Source organism: Pseudophryne corroboree, chromosome 4 (genome assembly GCF_028390025.1).
Source record: "Pseudophryne corroboree isolate aPseCor3 chromosome 4, aPseCor3.hap2, whole genome shotgun sequence".
Lineage (NCBI taxonomy): Eukaryota > Metazoa > Chordata > Amphibia > Anura > Myobatrachidae > Pseudophryne > Pseudophryne corroboree.
Window position 1 is genome coordinate 700,655,465 of NC_086447.1, and position 19,989 is coordinate 700,675,453.

Genomic DNA, 19,989 nt, shown 5'->3' on the forward strand with positions numbered 1-19,989 from the left:
ATAAGATTTTACTTACCGATAAATCTATTTCTCATAGTCCGTAGTGGATGCTGGGGACTCCGTCAGGACCATGGGGAATAGCGGCTCCGCAGGAGACAGGGCACAAAAGCAAGCTTTTAGGATCACATGGTGTGTACTGGCTCCTCCCCCTATGACCCCCCTCCAAGCCTCAGTTAGGTACTGTGCCCGGACGAGCGTACACAATAAGGAAGGATCTTGAATCCCGGGTAAGACTCATACCAGCCACACCAATCACACCGTACAACTTGTGATTTGAACCCAGTTAACAGTATGATAACAATGAAGTAGCCTCTAAAAAAGATGGCTCACAACAATAATAACCCGATTTTTTTGTAACAATAACTATGTACAAGTAATGCAGACAATCCGCACTTGGGATGGGCGCCCAGCATCCACTACGGACTATGAGAAATAGATTTATCGGTAAGTAAAATCTTATTTTCTCTAACGTCCTAGTGGATGCTGGGGACTCCGTCAGGACCATGGGGATTATACCAAAGCTCCCAAACGGGCGGGAGAGTGCGGATGACTCTGCAGCACCGAATGAGAGAACTCCAGGTCCTCCTCAGCCAGGGTATCAAATTTGTAGAATTTAGCAAACGTGTTTGCCCCTGACCAAGTAGCTGCTCGGCAAAGTTGTAAAGCCGAGACCCCTCGGGCAGCCGCCCAAGATGAGCCCACCTTCCTTGTGGAATGGGCATTTACAGATTTTGGCTGTGGCAGGCCTGCCACAGAATGTGCAAGCTGAATTGTACTACAAATCCAACGAGCAATAGTCTGCTTAGAAGCAGCAGCACCCAGCTTTTTGGGTGCCTACAATATAAACAGCAAGTCAGACTTTCTGACTCCAGCCGTCCCGGAATTATATATATATATATAATTTTTTTTTTTTTTTTTTTTTTTTTTTTCAGGGCCCTGACAACGTCTAGCAACTTGGAGTCCTCCAAGTCCCTAGTAGCCGCAGGCACCACAATAGGTTGTTTCAGGTGAAACGCTGACACCACCTTAGGAAGAAACTGGGGACGAGTCCGCAGTTCTGCCCTGTCCGAATGGAAAATCAAATATGGGCTTTTGTAAGACAAAGCCGCCAATTTTGACAATCGCCTGGCCGAGGCCAGGGCCAACAGCATGGTCACTTTCCATGTGAGATATTTCAAATCCACAGATTTGAGTGGTTCAAACCAATATGATTTGAGGAATCCCAACACTACGTTGAGATCCCACGGTGCCACTGGAGGCACACAAGGGCTGTATATGCAATACTCCCTTGACAAACGTCTGGACTTCAGGAACTGAAGCCAATTCTTTCTGGAAGAAAATCTATAGGGCCGAAACTTGAACCTTAATGGACCCCAATTTGAGGCTCATAGACACTCCTGTTTGCAGGAAGTGCAGAAATCGACCTAGTTGAAATTTTTTCGTGGGGCCCTCCTGGCCTCACCCACGCAACATATTTTTACCACATGTGGTGATAACGTTGTGCGGTCACCTCCTTCCTGGCTTTGACCAGGGTAGGTATGACCTCTTCCGGAATGCCTTTTCCCTTAGGATCCGGCGTTCAAACCGCCATGCCGTCAAACGCAGTCGCGGTAAGTCTTGGAACAGACAAGGTCCCTGCTGGAGCAGGTCCTTTCTTAAAGGCCGATGCCACGGTTCCTCTTGGAACAGACATGGTACTTGCTGAAAGCAAATCCCTTCTTAGCTCCCGAGGCCATTAGTCCTCTGTGAGCATCTCTTGAAGTTCCGGTTACCAAGTCCCTCTTGGCCAATCCGGAGCCACGAGTATAGTTCTTACTCCTCTATGTCTTATAATTCTCAATACCTTGGTTATGAGAAGCAGAGAAGGGAACACATACACCGACTGTTACACCCACGGTGTTACCAGGACGTCCACAGCTATCGCCTGAAGGTCTCGTGACCTGGCGCAATACCTGTCCCATTTTTTTGTTCGGGCGGGACGCCATTATGTCCACCTTTGGTCTTTCCCAACGGTTCACAATCATGCGGAAAACTTCCCGATGAAGTTCCCACTCTCCCGGGTGGAGGTCGTGCCTGCTGAGGAAGTCTGCTTCCCAGTCGTCCACTCCCGGAATGAACACTGCTGACAGTGCTATCACATGATTTTCCGCCTAGCGAAAAATCCTTGCAGTTTTGCCACTGCCCTCCTGCTTCTTGTGCCGCCCTTTCTGTTTACGTGGGCGACTGCCGTGATGTTATCCCACTGGATCAATACCGGCTGACCTTGAAGCAGAGGTCTTGCTAAGCTTAGAGCATTATAAATTTGCTCTTAGCTCCAGTATATTTATGTGGAGAGAATTCTCCAGACTTGATCACACTCCTTGTGTGACTGCTCCCCAGCCTCTCAGGCTGGCCTCCGTGGTCACGAGCATCCAATCCTGAATGCCGAATCTGCGGCCCTCTAGAAGATGAGCACTCTGTAATCACCACAGGAGAGACACCCTTGTCCTTGGATATAGGGTTATCCGCTGATGCATCTGAAGATGCGATCCGGACCATTTGTCCAGCAGATCCCACTGAAGAGTTCTTGCGTGAAATCTGCCGAATGGAAGCGCTTCGTAATAAGCCACCATTTTTACCAGGACTCTTGTGCAATGATGCACTGACACTTTTCCTGGTTTTAGGAGGATCCCGATTAGCTCGGATAACTCCCTGGCTTTCTCCTCTGGGAGAAACACCTTTTCCTGGACTGTGTCCAGAATCATCCCTAGGACCAGCAGACGTGTCGTCGGAACAACTGCGGTTTTGGAATATTTAGAATCCACCCGTGCTGTCGTAGAACTACTTGAGATAGTGCTACTCCGACCTCCAACTGTTCTCTGGACCTTGTTCTTATCAGGAGGTCGTCCATTTTCTTTGAAGACGAATCCTCCTTTCGGTCATTACCTTGGTAAGGACCCGGGGTGCCTTGGACAATCCAACGGCATCGTCTTGAAACAGATAGTGACAGTTCTGTACCACGAACCTGAGGTACCCTTGGTGAGAAAAGGCAAATTTTGGGACATGGAGGTAAGCATCCCTGATGTCCCGGGACACCATATAGTCCCCTTGTTCTTTGCTATCACTGCTCTGAGTGACTCCATCTGGATTTGAACCCTTGTAAGTGTTCAAATTTTTCAGATTTAGAATAGGTCTCACCTAGCCTTCAGTACCACCATATAGTGTGGAGTAATACCCCTTTCCTTGTTGTCGGAGGGGTAAATTTATTATCACCTGCTGGGAATACAGCTTGTGAATGGTTTTCAATACTGCCTCCCTGTCGGAGGGAGACATTGGTACAGCAGACTACAGGAACCTGCGAGGGGGGAAACCTCTCGACATTCCAATCTGTACCCCTTGGATACTACTTGTAGGATCCAGGGGTCCTGTACGGTCCCAGCGTCATGCTGAGAACTTGGTAGAAGCGGTGGAGGGCTTCTGTTCCTGGGAATGGGCTGCCTGCTGCAGTCTTCTTCCCTTTCCTCTATCCCTGGGCAGATATGACTCTTATAGGGACGAAAGGACGGAGGCTGAAAAGACGGTGTCTTTTTCTGCAGAGATGTGACTTAGGGTAAAAAACGGTGGATTTTCCAGCAGTTGCCCTGGCCACCAGGTCCCATGGACCGACCCCAAATAACTCCTCCCCTTTATACGGCAATACATCTTTGTGCCGTTTGGAATCTGCATCACCTGACCACTGTCGTGTCCATAAACATCTTCTTGCAGATATGGACATCGCATTTACTCTTGATGCCAGAGTGCAAATATCCCTCTGCGCATCTCGCATATATAGAAATGCATCCTTTAAATGCTCTATAGTCAATAAAATACTGTCCCTGTCAAAGGTATCAATATTTTTAGTCAGGGAATCCGACCAAGCCACCTCAGCTCTGCACATCCAGGCTGAGGCGATCGCTGGTCGCAGTATAACACCAGCATGTGTGTGTATACTTTTTAGGATATTTTTCAGCCTCCTATCAGCTGGCTCCTTAAGTACGGCCCTATCCGTAGATGGTACCGCCACTTGTTCTGATAAGCGTGTGAGCGCCTTATCCACCCTGAGGGGTGTTTTCCACCGCGCCTTAACTTCTGGCGGGAAAGGGTATACCGCCAATAATTTTCTATCGGGGGAAACCCACGCATCATCACACACTTCATTTAATTTATCTGATTCAGGAAAAACTACAGGTAGTTTTTTCACCTCACACATAATACCCTTTTTTGTGGTACTTGGAGTATCAGAAATATGTAACACCTCCTTCATTGCCCTTAACGTGTGGCCCTAAAAGAAAATACGTTTGTTTCTTCACCGTCGACACTGAAATCAGTGTCCGTGTCTGGGTCTGTGTCGACCGACTGAGGTAAATGGGCATTTTACAGCCCCTGACGGTGTTTGAGACGCCTGGACAGATACTAATTTGTTCGCCGGCCCTCTCATGTCGTCAACCGGCTTGCAGCGTGTTGACATTGTCACGTAATTTCCATAAATAAGCCATCCATTCCGGTGTCGACTCCCTAGAGAGTGACATCACCATTACAGGCAATTTGCTCCGCCTCCTCACCAATATTTTCCTCATACATGTCGACACACACGTACCGACATACAGCACACACATAGGGAATGCTCTGATAGAGGACAGGACCCACTAGCCCTTTGGGGAGACAGAGGGAGAGTTTGCCAGCACACACCAAAACGCTATAATTATCCAGGGACAACCTTTATATAAGTGTTCCTCCCTTATAGCATTTTAATATATATACATATCGCCAAATCAGTGCCCCCCCTCTCTGTTTTAACCCTGTTTCTGTAGTGCAGTGCAGGGGAGAGCATGGGAGCCTTCCCACCAGCCTTTCTGTGAGGGAAAATGGCGCTGTGTGCTGAGGAGAATAGGCCCCGCCCCCTTTTCGGCGGGCTTCTTCTCCGGAGTTTTAGATATCTGGCAGGGGTTAAATACATCCATATAGCCTCAAGGGCTATATGTGATGTATTTTTCGCCATACAGGTATTATACATTGCTGCCCAGGGCGCCCCCCCCCAGCGCCCTGCACCCTCCGTGACCGCTGTGTGAAGTGTGCTGACAACAATGGCGCACAGCTGCAGTGCTGTGCGCTACCTGATGAAGACTGAGTCTTCTGCCGCCTGGTTCCGGACCTCTTCATCTTCAGCGTCTGCAAGGGGGGTCGGCGGCGCGGCTCCGGGACGAACCCCAGGGCGAGCCCTGTGTTCCGACTCCCTCTGGAGCTATGTCCAGTAGCCTAAGAATCCAATCCATCCTGCACGCAGGTGAGTTGAAAATCTCTCCCCTAAGTCCCTCGATGCAGTGAGCCTGTTGCCAGCAGGACTCACTGAAAATAAAGAACCTAAAAACTTTTTCTAAGTAACTCTTTAAGAGAGCCACCTAGATTGCACCCTTCTCGGCCGGGCACAAAAACCTAACTGAGGCTTGGAGGGGGGTCATAGGGGGAGGAGCCAGTACACACCATGTGATCCTAAAAGCTTGCTTTTGTGCCCTGTCTCCTGCGGAGCCGCTATTCCCCATGGTCCTGACGGAGTCCCCAGCATCCACTAGGACGTTAGAGAAACTACGGGTAGTTTTTTCTCCCCAAACATAATACCCTTTTTTTGTGGTACCTGGATGTAAATCAGAAATGTTTAACACCTCTTTCATTGCCTCAATCATGCAGTGAATGGCCCTGACAGGCATTAGGTTTGACTCATCGTCGTCGACACTGTTATCAGTATCCGTGTCGACATCCGGGTCTGCAAACTGAGGTAGCGGGCGTTTTAGAGCCCCTGACGACCCCTGAGGCACCTGGACAGGCACGAGCTGAGATCCCGGCTGTCCCACATTTGGCATGTCGTCAAATTTCTTATGTAAAGAATTTATACGTGCACTCATTTCTTTCCATAAGTTCATCCACTCGGGTGTCTGCCCCGCAGGGGGTGACGTCCCTTCAAAATGCATCTGCTCCGCCTCCACCTCATTATCCTCATCAAACATGTCGACACAGCCGTACCGACACACCCCACACACACAGGGAATGCTCAACAGAGGACAGGACCCACAAAAAGCCCTTTGGGGGGACAGAGTGAGAGTATGCCAGCACACACCAGAGCGCTATATATATATATATATACAGGGACTAACTGAGTTATGTCCCTAATAGCTGCTTTTCATATAATATATGTATATATACTGCCAAATGTAATGCCCCCCCTCTCTTTTCCCTCTTACTGTTACTGTATATTGCAGGGAAGAGCCAGGGAGCTTCCTTCCAGCCGAGCTGTGAGGGAAAAATGGCGCCAGTGTGCTGAGGAGATAGGCTCCGCCCCTTTTTCGCGGCCTATTCTCCCGCTTTTTATGGAATTCTGGCAGGGGTATTTACCTCATATATAGCCTCTGGGGCTATATATTGAGGTATTTTAGCCAGCCAAGGTGTTATTATTGCTGCCTCAGGGCGCCCCCCCCCAGCGCCCTGCACCCTCAGTGACCGGAGTGTGAAGTGTGAGAGGACCAATGGCGCACAGCTGCAGTGCTGTGCGCTACCTTGGTGAAGACAGAGTCTTCATGCCGCCGATTTTCCGGACCATCTTCTTGCTTCTGGCTCTGTAAGGGGGACGGCGGCGCGGCTCCGGGACCGAACACCAAGGACTGGGCCTGCGGTCGATCCCTCTGGAGCTAATGGTGTCCAGTAGCCTAAGAAGCCCAATCTGGCTGCAAGCAGGCGAGTTCGCTTCTTCTCCCCTTAGTCCCTCGCTGCAGTGAGCCTGTTGCCAGCAGGTCTCACTGAAAATAAAAAACCTAACATACTTTCTTCCTAGGAGCTCAGGAGTGCCCCTAGTGTGCATCCAACCTCAGCCGGGCACGAATTCTAACTGAGGCTTGGAGGAGGGTCATAGTGGGAGGAGCCAGTGCACACCAGGTAGTCTGAAATCTTTCTAGAGTGCCCAACCTCCTTCGGAGCCCGCTATTCCCCATGGTCCTTACGGAGTTCCCAGCATCCACTAGGACGTCAGAGAAAAAAAAAAAAAATTATATATATATATATATATATATATATAACACACACACACACACACACACACAGTGCCCAGCTGTATAAATACTTATTTGTGCCAAAAAGAGGTCTATATGCTGCCCAGGGCGCCCCCCCGGCGCCCTTACAGTGACTGCCGTGTGTGAGGTGTATGGGAGCAATGGCGCACAGCTTTACTGCTGTGCGTTACCTCAGTGAAGATCATGAAGTCTTCTGCCGCCTCTGAAGTCTTCTTTTCTTCTCATACTCACCCGGCTTCTATCTTCCGGCTCTGCGAGGGGGACGGCGGCGCAGCTCTGGGACGGACGGCGAGGGTTAGACCTGTGTACCGATCCCTCTGGAGCTAATGGTGTCCAGTAGCCTAAGAAGCAGAGCCTTTCAACTCACAGAAGTAGGACTGCTTCTCTCCCCTCAGTCCCTCGATGCAGGAAGTCTGTTGCCAGCAGGCTCCCTGAAAATAAAAAAACCTAACAAATATACTTTCTGTCAGGAAGCTCAGGAGAGCTCCCTGAAAAGCACCCAGCCTCCTCTGGGCACAGTAGTAAACTGAGGTCTGGAGGAGGGGCATAGAGGGAGGAGCCAGTGCACACCCAGATCTAAAGTCTTTCTTAAAGTGCCCATGTCTCCTGCGGAGCCCGTCTATCCCCATGGTCCTTACGGAGTCCCCAGCATCCTCTAGGACGTAAGAGAAATGTACAGTATTTTATGTGGATCTGGCTTTTCAATGTGATTTATACCAGGATTGTGGTCTAGCAGGCACAAGGCCAAACCCCATTTTTGCACACGCGCCTTCAGTGTGAAGTTGGCTCTTTGACGTACCCAACTAGATTTTTTGTCTTTTTGTCTCTTACTGATTAAAACCTCTATTGCAGGGGTGGCCAAAGAAAACTTGTGAAGTTGACACTACAGTAACTACCCAATACATGCGCAGCTGGGCATCACCATGGTGCCCAGTGGTATATCATGGACAACTGTATTCCCCTTTTAAGGTGCATAAACACAGTGCGATGTAATCTTATGATTTTCACTATACTGTCAAAATCGTAATAAAAGTTAGTGCAAATCGCACAGTGCGTACACAGCTTGCGGTGCCAATGCACGGCCCTCCGGGATCAGTATCGCAAGAAGAAAATAGAGACTATGCAAGTCAATCTTGAATATATAGTTCAAATTATGCCATAGTCAAAATCGCACCGTGTGTATAGACAATATCGGTGAGGGAGTTCAAGGGAAATCGCATAGTCAAAATCGGGTATAGACAATATTTCACCATGTGTATGTACCTTTTGATTGCGCCGTTTTATAAATTGTTAAAAAAAACCACACAAAAAAACACATGCACCAATATCACAGTCTAGGTCATTCCAGTATGTAAATATTTGGTTCTCATCAAGTTTTAAAACAACAAAGTTTGTTCTTCATAGTAGATGCCAAAACTCAAAGTCTGACACACACAGCAACTTCAGTTCAACGTTTTGTCAGTTATGAGACATATCAGAACCTTAATCTATATAGCATCAACATATTACAGATGGGTTCACATAAAGATGTTGCTCCAGATGATCAAACAGCCCCTCACAGCGTGCAAGGTTCCGAAAGACTTGGCCATCTTTCTTTTTCAAACTGTGCATATTTTTGCATATATAAAACAACTGGAAGAGACAAAACTACTGTGCTTGACTACACTGATCAGTCTGCTGTGCCACATCTGTTCATCGGTGTGCGAATGAGTGCAAATCTAAATAAAAAGTGTTATGATTCAGCTGCCACAGCTTTTTCTCATGCCAAGTTCAATGTGCTTTATCTGTAGTTTTGTATGTGTTTGAACCTAATTCCTGTGTGGTTAAGCTCGCAGGCCAGCGTGTCTAGTACACATTAAGCGATATTGTGCTGCATCTGCAAAGCAAATAAGATGTCAAATTTAAACAAAAAGTACACTGCGTCATCAGTCGCGGAGTAATGCATATTAATAATATGGGGCACAAAATGGAGCAATTCAATTGTTGCTTCGTTTAGACACCCGGTAGCTGACATGGATAACATTTCTTCCTGAGGTGCGAAAAGAAATGTACACTAAGTCGGCACTTTGGGCGACCGAACGGGAGGTTGGACACCCAAAACAGGACTTCAGATGGGTTAATCCATTTTACGTGGTTAAACCTTGTCTGTTTGGGCGTGATATGTATGTGCACCCAAACAACAATTAAATTGTGACAATTGTTTGGGCATCTAAACAGCCAAGGAAAATTAGACAGCTAAACAATTGAGTCGGCCTTTAGGCCTCTAGGACAAATTTGTATACGGACGTTGCCGTGCTAAGCCTCCTGCCAGTGACGTTTTATCAAAATATGCATCTTAATCCCATCACTAATGTGACAAAAGTACAATGCACGGGTGGTCACAGATTACTGGTGCTGGCATTTCATGCACTTCTGTGTGCAACTCTGTTGCTAATCTAGTAAAAAAAAAAAATGACAGCGACTGAATTCGAGCAGTTGCGCCATGCCACGTATCAATATGCTCAACCTCCGACTTTATACCATTATCTTTGTGACAAAAGTACTAACCTAGTGTGACTGGTACACTATGAGCAACAACGTGGCGCTATTAAATGAAGATGCAAAATTTAGGAAAATCTATGAATAGCTATCATTGGCGTCTCACACCATATTGAGCAAAAAATAAGAATTTACTCACCGGTAATTCTATTTCTCGTAGTCCATAGTGGATGCTGGGAACTCCGTAAGGACCATGGGGAATAGCGGCTCCGCAGGAGTCTGGGCACAACTAAAAGAAAGCTTTTAGACTACCTGGTGTGCACTGGCTCCTCCCACTATGACCCTCCTCCAAGCCTCAGTTAGGATACTGTGCCCGGAAGAGCTGACACAATAAGGAAGGAGTTTGAATCCCGGGTAAGACTCATACCAGCCACACCGTATAACTCGTGATACCATATCCAGTTAACAGTATGAAACATAACTGAGCCTCTCAACAGATGGCTCATAACAGTAACCCTTTAGTGAATAACTATGTACAAGTATTGCAGACAATCCGCACTTGGGACGGGCGCCCAGCATCCACTACGGACTACGAGAAATAGAATTACCGGTGAGTAAATTCTTATTTTCTCTGACGTCCTAGTGGATGCTGGGAACTCCGTAAAGACTATGGGGATTATACCAAAGCTCCCAAACGGGCGGGAGAGTGCGGATGACTCTGCAGCACCGAATGAGAGAACTCAAGGTCCTCCTCAGGCAGGGTATCAAATTTGTAGAATTTTGCAAACGTGTTTGCCCCTGACCAAGTAGCAGCTCGGCAAAGTTGTAAAGCCGAGACCCCTCGGGCAACCGCCCAAGATGAGCCCACCTTCCTTGTAGAATGGGCTTTAACTGATTTAGGATGCGGCAGTCCAGCCGCAGAATGCGCCAGCTGAATTGTGCTACAAATCCAGCGAGCAATAGTCTGCTTAGAAGCAGGAGCACCCAGTTTGTTGGGTGCATACAGGATAAATAGCGAGTCAGTTTTCCCGACTCCAGCCGTCCTGGAAACATAAATTTTCAAGGCCCTGACTACGTCCAGTAACTTGGAATCCTCCAAGTCGCTAGTAGCCGCAGGCACTACAATAGGTTGGTTCAAGTTAAAAGCAGATACCACCTTCGGGAGAAACTGGGGACGAGTCCTCAATTCTGCCCTATCCATATGGAAAATCAGATAAGGGCTTTTAAATGACAAAGCCGCCAATTCTGATACACGCCTGGCCGAAGCCAAGGCCAATAACATGACCACTTTCCACGTGAGATATTTTAAATCCACGGTCTTTAGTGGCTCAAACCAATGTGATTTTAGGAAATCAAACACCACGCTGAGATCCCAGGGTGCCACTGGAGGCACAAAAGGGGGCTAAATATGCAGCATTCCTTTTACAAATGTCTGAACTTCAGGTAGTGAAGCTAGTTCTTTTTGGAAGAAAATCGACAGAGCCGATATCTGTACCTTAATGGAGCCTAATTTTAGGCCCATAGTCACTCCTGCCTGTAGGAAGTGCAGAAATCGACCCAGCTGAAATTCCTCTGTTGGGGCCTTATTGGCCTCACACCAAGCAACATATTTCCGCCATATGCGGTGATAATGTTTTACCGTTACATCTTTCCTGGCTTTAATCAGCGTAGGAATGATCCTCCGGAATGCCCTTTTCCTTTAGGATCCGGCGTTCAACCGCCATGCCGTCAAACGCAGCCGCGGTAAGTCTTGGAACAGACAGGGCCCCTGCTGCAGCAGGTCCTGTCTGAGCGGCAGAGGCCATGGGTCCTCTGAGATCATCTCTTGAAGTTCCGGGTACCAAGCTCTTCTTGGCCAATCCGGAACCACGAGTATTGTCCTTACTCCTCGTTTTCTTATTATTCTCTGTACCTTTGGTATGAGAGGCAGAGGAGGGAACACAAACTGACTGGTACACCCACGGTGTCACTAGAGCGTCCACCGCTATCGCCTGAGGGTCCCTTGACCTGGCGCAATATCTCTCCAGTTTTTTGTTTAGGCGGGACGCCATAATGTCCACCTGTGGCCGTTCCCAACAATTTACAATCAGCGTGAAGACTTCTGGATGAAGTCCCCACTCTCCCGGGTGGAGGTCGTGCCTGCTGAGGAAGTCTGCTTCCCAGTTGTCCACTCTCGGAGTGAACACTGCTGACAGTGCTAGCACGTGATTATCCGCCCATCGGAGAATCCTTGTGGCTTCTGCCATTGCCGTCCTGCTTCTTGTGCCGCCCTGTCGGTTTACATGGGCGACCGCCGTGATGTTGTCTGACTGGATCAGTACCGGCTGGTGTAGAAGCAGGGGTTTTGCCTGACTTAGGGCACTGTAAATGGCCCTTAGTTCTAGAATATTTATGCGTAGGGAAGTCTCCTGACTCGACCATAGTCCTTGGAAGTTTCTTCCCTGTGTGACTGCCCCCCAGCCTCGAAGGCTGGCATCCGTGGTCACCAGGACCCAGTCCTGTATGCCGAATCTGCGGCCCTCTAGGAGATGAGCACTCTGCAGCCACCACAGCAGAGACACCCTGGTTCTTGGAGACAGGGTTATTAGCCGATGCATCTGAAGATGCGATCCGGACCATTGGTCCAACAGGTCCCACTGAAAGATTCTGGCATGGAACCTGCCGAAAGGAATTGCTTCGTAAGAAGCCACTATCTTTCCCAGGACTCGCGTGCAGTGATGCACCGACACCTGTTTTGGTTTCAGGAGGTCTCTGACTACAGATGACAGCTCCTTGGCTTTCTCCTCCGGGAGAAACACTTTTTTCTGGACTGTGTCCAGAATCATTCCCAGGAACAGTAGACGTGTCGTCGGAACCAGCTGTGACTTTGGAATATTTAGAATCCAACCGTGCTGGTGTAGCACCTCCTGAGATAGTGCTACTCCTACCAACAACTGCTCCCTGGATCTCGCCTTTATTAGGAGATCGTCCAAGTACGGGATAATTAAAACTCCCTTTTTTCGAAGGAGTATCATCATTTCCGCCATTACCTTGGTAAACACCCTCGGTGCCGTGGACAGTCCAAACGGCAGCGTCTGGAATTGGTAATGGCAATTTTGTACCGCAAATCTGAGGTACTCCTGGTGAGGATGATAAATGGGGACATGCAGGTAAGCATCCTTGATGTCCAGGGATACCATGTAATCCCCCTCGTCCAGGCTTGCAATAACCGCCCTGAGCGATTCCATCTTGAACTTGAATTTTTTTATGTATGTGTTCAAGGATTTCAAATTTAAAATGGGTCTCACCGAACCGTCCGGTTTCGGTACCACAAACAGTGTGGAATAGTAACCCCTTCCTTGTTGAAGTAGGGGCACCTTGACTATCACCTGCTGGGAATACAGCTTGTGAATTGCCTCTAGCACAGCCTCCCTGCCTGAGGGAGTTGTTGGCAAGGCAGATTTGAGGAAACGGCGGGGGGGGGGAGACGCCTCGAATTCCAGCTTGTACCCCTGAGACACTACTTGCAAGATCCAGGGATCCACCTGTGAGCGAGCCCACTGATGGCTGAAATTTTTGAGGCGGCCCCCCACCGTACCTGGCTCCGCCTGTGGAGCCCCACCGTCATGCGGTGGACTTGGAAGAAGCGGGGGAGGACTTTTGCTCCTGGGAACCTGCTGTTTGTTGCAGCCTTTTTCCCCTACCTCTGCCTCTGGACAGAAAGGACCCGCCTTTTCCTCGCCAGTTTCTCTGGGTCCGAAAGGACTGTACCTAATAAAACGGCGCTTTTTTAGGCTGTGAGGGAACATGGGGTAAAAATGCTGACTTCCCAGCTGTCGCTGTGGAAACTAGGTCCGAGAGACCATCCCCGAATAACTCCTCACCCTTATAAGGCAAAACTTCCATGTGCCTTTTGGAATCTGCATCCCCTGTCCACTGCCGAGTCCATAAGCCTCTCCTAGCAGAAATGGACAATGCACTTATTTAAGATGCCAGCCGGCAGATCTCCCTCTGTGCATCTCTCATGTATAAGACTGAGTCTTTTATATGCTCTATGGTTAGGAGAATAGTGTCCCTGTCTAGGGTGTCAATATTTTCTGACAGGGAATCTGACCATGCAGCGGCAGCACTGCACATCCATGCTGACGCAATAGCTGGTCTAAGTATAATGCCTGAGTGTGTATATACAGACTTCAGGATCGCCTCCTGCTTTCTATCCGCGGGCTCCTTTAGGGCGGCCGTATCCGGAGACGGAAGTGCCACCTTTTTAGACAAACGTGTGAGCGCTTTATCCACCCTAGGAGGTGTTTCCCAACGTGCCCTATCCTCTGGCGGGAAAGGGAACGCCATTAGTAATTTTTTTGAGATTACCAATCTTTTATCGGGGAAAGCCCACGCTTCTTCACACACTTCATTTAATTCTTCAGATGGGGGAAAAACTACGGGTAGTTTTTTCTCCCCAAACAGAATACCCTTTTTAGTGGTACCTGGGTTTATATCCGAAATGTGTAAAACCTCTTTCATTGCCTCAATCATGCAACGAATGGCCCTAGTGGACATTAGATTAGACTCATCGTCGTTGACACTGGTATCAGTATCCGTGTCGACATCTGCGTCTGCCATCTGAGGTAGCGGGCGTTTTAGAGCCCCCGATAGCCTTTGAGACACCTGGGCAGGCACGAGCTGAGAAGCCGGCTGTCCCGCATTTGGCATGTCGTCAAATTTTTTGTGTAAGGAGTCGACACTTGCACGTAATTCCTTCCATAAAACCTTCCACTCAGGTGTCTGCCCCGCAGGGGGTGACATCACTTCTATAGGCATCTGCTCCGCCTCCACATAATTTTCCTCATCAAACATGTCGACACAGCCGTACCGACACACCGCACACACACCGGGAATGCTCTAACAGAGGACAGGACCCCACAGAAGCCCTTTGAGGAGACAGAGAGATGCCAGCACACACCAGAGCGCTATATAATGCAGGCACTAACTGAATTATGTCCCCTATAGCTGCTATAATATTTACTGCACCTAAATTTAGTGCCCCCCCTCTCTTTTTTACCTTTTTCTGTAGTGTAGACTGCAGGGGAGAGCCAGGGAGCTTCCTTCCAGCGGAGCTGTGAGGGAGAAATGGCGCCAGTGTGCTGGAGATAGCTCCGCCCCTTTTTCGCGGACTTTTCTCCCGCTTTTTTAAGTATTCTGGCAGGGGTAATTATCACATATATAGCCTCTGGGGCTATATATTGTGATTGTTTTGCCAGCCAAGGTGTTTTTATTGCTGCTCAGGGCGCCCCCCCCCCAGCGCCCTGCACCCTCAGTGACCGGAGTGTGAAGTGTGTATGAGGAGCAATGGCGCACAGCTGCAGTGCTGTGCGCTACCTTGGTGAAGACAGAAGTCTTCATGCCGCCGATTTTCCGGACTTCTTCTTGCTTCTGGCTCTGTAAGGGGGACGGCGGCGCGGCTCCGGGACCGAACACCAAGGCCAGTTCCATGCGGTCGATCCCTCTGGAGCTGATGGTGTCCAGTAGCCTAAGAAGCCCAAGCTAGCTGCAAGCAGGTAGGTTCGCTTCTTCTCCCCTTAGTCCCTCGTTGCAGTGAGCCTGTTGCCAGCAGGTCTCACTGTAAAATAAAAAACCTAAAATATACTTTTTTTCTAAGAGCTCAGGAGAGCCCCTAGTGTGCATCCAGCTCGGCCGGGCACAAAAATCTAACTGAGGCTTGGAGGAGGGTCATAGTGGGAGGAGCCAGTGCACACCAGGTAGTCTAAAGGCTTTCTTTTAGTTGTGCCCAGACTCCTGCGGAGCCGCTATTCCCCATGGTCCTTACAGAGTTCCCAGCATCCACTAGGACGTCAGAGAAATGCCAGGTAGATGAGGACTCATCCGTACACAACAAACCAACACAGACCCATTTAGTTTAATATCTATAAAAACAAGAATTTGTGACTCGTAAATGGCACACACAGAAACACTGCGCTGTTAGCTGTATACTAAAATGCATTGCCTGTTCACCATACAGCATCACATACAACAAGACCACTACAAAAACACCTTATACAGTATCACATTAGCCATCAGCAATACAAACTATGCCTGTGTGTACCCACTATGCTACTATATTCATAGTACATCCCCATTCACGGACTAGTTAAATAACAACAGACTATGCAGGCGCTATACAAGCATTAGTATACAAATGTTTATTATGATGAATAATGCCACCTTTACACAGCAATAAGTGGCCCACAGACATCCCACTGCCACTAGCTGCCACTGCCAGCCCCTTCCCATGAGCCTACTAGTATGGCCAGTACGGTCAGTATGCTGGGCCCAGCTGATGACATGTAGAGCCCTCCTATGGCGACAGTAACATATGATGACGCCACGTAGGTGCCACCAGTGACGCCCGCTCCCAGGATAGGCCTCACCGTCCGCCTCGGTGGAAGACACGAAGGTGAAGTCCCCGGGGCTGTTGCTATGCGGGTGTACAGCGGGGCCCGGCGGCTGCATCCTCCTGCTCCTGCTGCCCACGATGAGGATGTTGCTGTCGGCGGTGACGTCTCAAGCCAGCTCCAAACTTTCTACGTGGGGATGTAGAGTACGATGACGTCACGTGCGTGGCCCAGCCTTATTATGTTACGTCACCGCTCAGAGACCAGCGAGCGAGAGATAGGGGAAGAGTTTCTGCCAACCACTGACTCCGCCCCCTTCGCCACGCAGCGCTAGCGGACGGCAGACATCCGGGTACGTCCAGAATTTAGAGTTTCAGCTCTGATTGTGTTATTTTCTCCTGTTGTTGATAAAGTTTTTATTGTTGAATTTTTTTTTTGTAAATAGCAACCATGGGAGGAGAATGTTGTTATACTCTGGTTACAAACAATTAGTGACGTGCACCGGAAATTTTTCGGGTTTTGGTTTTGGATTCGGTTCCGCTGCCGTGTTTTGGATTCGGACGCATTTTGGCAAAACCTCCCTGAAAATTTTTTGTCGGATTCGGGTGTGTTTTGGATTCGGGTGTTTTTTTACAAAAAACCCTCAAAAACAGCTTAAATCATAGAATTTGGGGGTCATTTTGATCCCATAGTATTATTAACCTCAATAACCATAATTTTCACTCATTTTCAGTCTATTCTGAACACCTCACACCTCACAATATTATTTTTAGTCCTAAAATTTGCACCGAGGTCGCTGGATGGCTAAGCTAAGCGACACAAGTGGCCGACACAAACACCTGGCCCATCTAGGAGTGGCACTGCAGTGTCAGACAGGATGGCACTTCAAAAAAATAGTCCCCAAACAGCACATGATGCAAAGAAAAAAAGAGGTGCACCAAGGTCGCTGGATGGCTAAGCTAAGCGACACAAGTGGCCGACACAAACACCTGGCCCATCTAGGAGTGGCACTGCAGTGTCAGGCAGGATGGCACTTCAAAAAAATTGTCCCCAAACAGCACATGATGCAAAGAAAAAAAGAGGCGCACCAAGGTCGCTGTGTGACTAAGCTAAGTGACACAAGTGGCCGACACAAACACCTGGCCCATCTAGGAGTGGCACTGCAGTGTCAGGCAGGATGGCACTTCAAAAAAATTGTCCCCAAACAGCACATGATGCAAAGAAAAAAAGAGGCGCACCAAGGTCGCTGTGTGACTAAGCTAAGCGACACAAGTGGCCGACACAAACACCTGGCCCATCTAGGAGTGGCACTGCAGTGTCAAGCAGGATGGCACTTCAAAAAAATAGTCCCCAAACAGCACATGATGCAAAGAAAAAAAGAGGCGCACCAAGGTCGCTGTGTGACTAAGCTAAGCGACACAAGTGGCCGACACAAACACCTGGCCCATCTAGGAGTGGCACTGCAGTGTCAGACAGGATGGCACTTCAAAAAAATAGTCCCCAAACAGCACATGATGCAAAGAAAAAAAGAGGTGCACCAAGGTCGCTGGATGGCTAAGCTAAGCGACACAAGTGGCCGACACAAACACCTGGCCCATCTAGGAGTGGCACTGCAGTGTCAGGCAGGATGGCACTTCAAAAAAATTGTCCCCAAACAGCACATGATGCAAAGAAAAAAAGAGGCGCACCAAGGTTGCTGTGTGACTAAGCTAAGCGACACAAGTGGCCGACACAAACACCTGGCCCATCTAGGAGTGGCACTGCAGTGTCAGGCAGGATGGCACTTTAAAAAAATTGTCCCCAAATAGCACATGATGCAAAGAAAAAAAGAGGCGCACCAAGGTCGCTGTGTGACTAAGCTAAGCGACACAAGTGGCCGACACAAACACCTGGCCCATCTAGGAGTGGCACTGCAGTGTCAGACAGGATGGCACTTCAAAAAAATTGTCCCCAAACAGCACATGATGCAAAGAAAAAAAGAGGCGCACCAAGGTCGCTGTGTGACTAAGCTAAGCGACACGTGGCCGACACAAACACCTGGCCCATCTAGGAGTGGCACTGCAGTGTCAGGCAGGATGGCACTTCAAAAAAATTGTCCCCAAACAGCACATGATGCAAAGAAAAATTAAAGAATAAAGAGGTGCAAGATGGAATTGTCCTTGGGCCCTCCCACCCACCCTTATGTTGTATAAACAGGACATGCACACTTTAACGAACCCATCATTTCAGCGACAGGGTCTGCCACAAGACTGTGACTGAAATGACTGGTTGGTTTGGGCCCCCACCAAAAAAGAAGCAATCAATCTCTCCTTGCACAAACTGGCTCTACAGAGGCAAGATGTCCACCTCATCATCATCCTCCGAATCCTCACCCCTTTCACTGTGTACATCCCCCTCCTCACAGATTATTAATTCGTCCCCACTGGAATCCACCATCTCAGGTCCCTGTGTACTTTCTGGAGGCAATTGCTGGTGAATGTCTCCACTGAGGAATTGATTATAATTAATTTTGATGAACATTATCTTCTCCACATTTTCTGGAAGTAACCTCGTACGCCAATTGCTGACAAGGTGAGCGGCTGCACTAAACACTCTTTCGGAGTACACACTGGAGGGAGGGCAACTTAGGTAAAATACAGCCAGTTTGTGCAAGGGCCTCCAAATTGCCTCTTTTTCCTGCCAGTATACGTCTGACGTGCCTAATTGGATGCGGTCACTCATATAATCCTCCACCATTCTTTCAATGGTGAGAGAATCATATGCAGTGACAGTAGACGACATGTCAGTAATCATTGGCAGGTCCTTCAGTCCGGACCAGATGTCAGCACTCGCTCCAGACTGCTCTGCATCACCGCCAGCGGGTGGGCTCGGATTTCTTAGCCTTTTCCTCGCACCCCCAGTTGCGGGAGAATGTGAAGGAGGAGCTGTTGACGGGTCACGTTCCGCTTGACTTGATAATTTTCTCACCAGCAGGTCTTTGAACCTCTGCAGACTTGTGTCTGCTGGAAAGAGAGATACAACGTAGGTTTTAAATCTAGGATCGAGCACGGTGGCCAAAATGTAGTGCTCTGATTTCAACAGATTGACCACCCGTGAATCCTGGTTAAGCGAATAAAGGGCTCCATCCACAAGTCCCACATGCCTAGCGGAATCGCTCTGTTTTAGCTCCTCCTTCAATGTCTCCAGCTTCTTCTGCAAAAGCCTGATGAGGGGAATGACCTGACTCAGGCTGGCAGTGTCTGAACTGACTTTACGTGTGGCAAGTTCAAAGGGTTGCAGAACCTTGCACAACGTTGAAATCATTCTCCACTGCGCTTGAGTCAGGTGCATTCCCCCTCCTTTGCCTATATCGTGGGCAGATGTATAGGCTTGAATGGCCTTTTGCTACTCCTCCATCCTCTGAAGCATATAGAGGGTTGAATTCCACCTCGTTACCACCTCTTGCTTCAGATGATGGTAGGACAGGTTCAGGACTGTTTGGTGGTGCTCCAGTCTTCGGCACGCTGTGGCTGAATGCCGAAAGTGGCCCGCAATTCTTCGGGCCACCGACAGCATCTCTTGCACGCCCCTGTCGTTTTTTAAATAATTCTGCACCACCAAATTCAATGTATGTGCAAAACATGGGACGTGCTGGAATTTGCCCAGATGTAATGCACGCACAATATTGCTGCCGTTGTCTGATGTCACAAATCCCCAGGAGAGTCCATTTGGGGTAAGCCATTCTGCGATGATGTTCCTCAGTTTCCGTAAGAGGTTGTCAGCTGTGTGCGTCTTCTGGAAAGCGGTGATACAAAGCGTAGCCTGCCTAGGAACGAGCTGGCGTTTGCAAGATGCTGCTACTGGTGCCGCCGCTGCTGTTCTTGCTGCGGGAGGCAATACATCTACCCAGTGGGCTGTCACAGTCATATAGTCCTGAGTCTGCCCTGCTCCACTTGTCTACATGTCCGTGGTTAAGTGGACATTGGGTACAACTGCATTTTTTAGGACACTGGTGACTCTTTTTCTGATGTCTGTGTACATTTTCGGTATCTCCTGCCTAGAGAAATGGAACCTAGATGGTATTT

The 19,989-nt window shown here is 48.7% G+C and overlaps 1 protein-coding gene across 1 annotated transcript in view; it reads right to left on the reverse strand.

Annotated features, from left to right (window-relative positions):
• YIPF4 (Yip1 domain family member 4) overlaps nt 1-16,246 on the reverse strand; it is a 158,775-nt gene extending 142,529 nt beyond the window's left edge. The window contains exon 1 of the mRNA XM_063917947.1: nt 15,962-16,246. Coding sequence (XP_063774017.1) covers nt 15,962-16,043 — 82 coding nt within the window. The 5' untranslated portion in view covers nt 16,044-16,246. The remainder of the gene's footprint in view (nt 1-15,961) is intronic.
• Nucleotides 16,247-19,989: the final 3,743 nt, after the last annotated feature.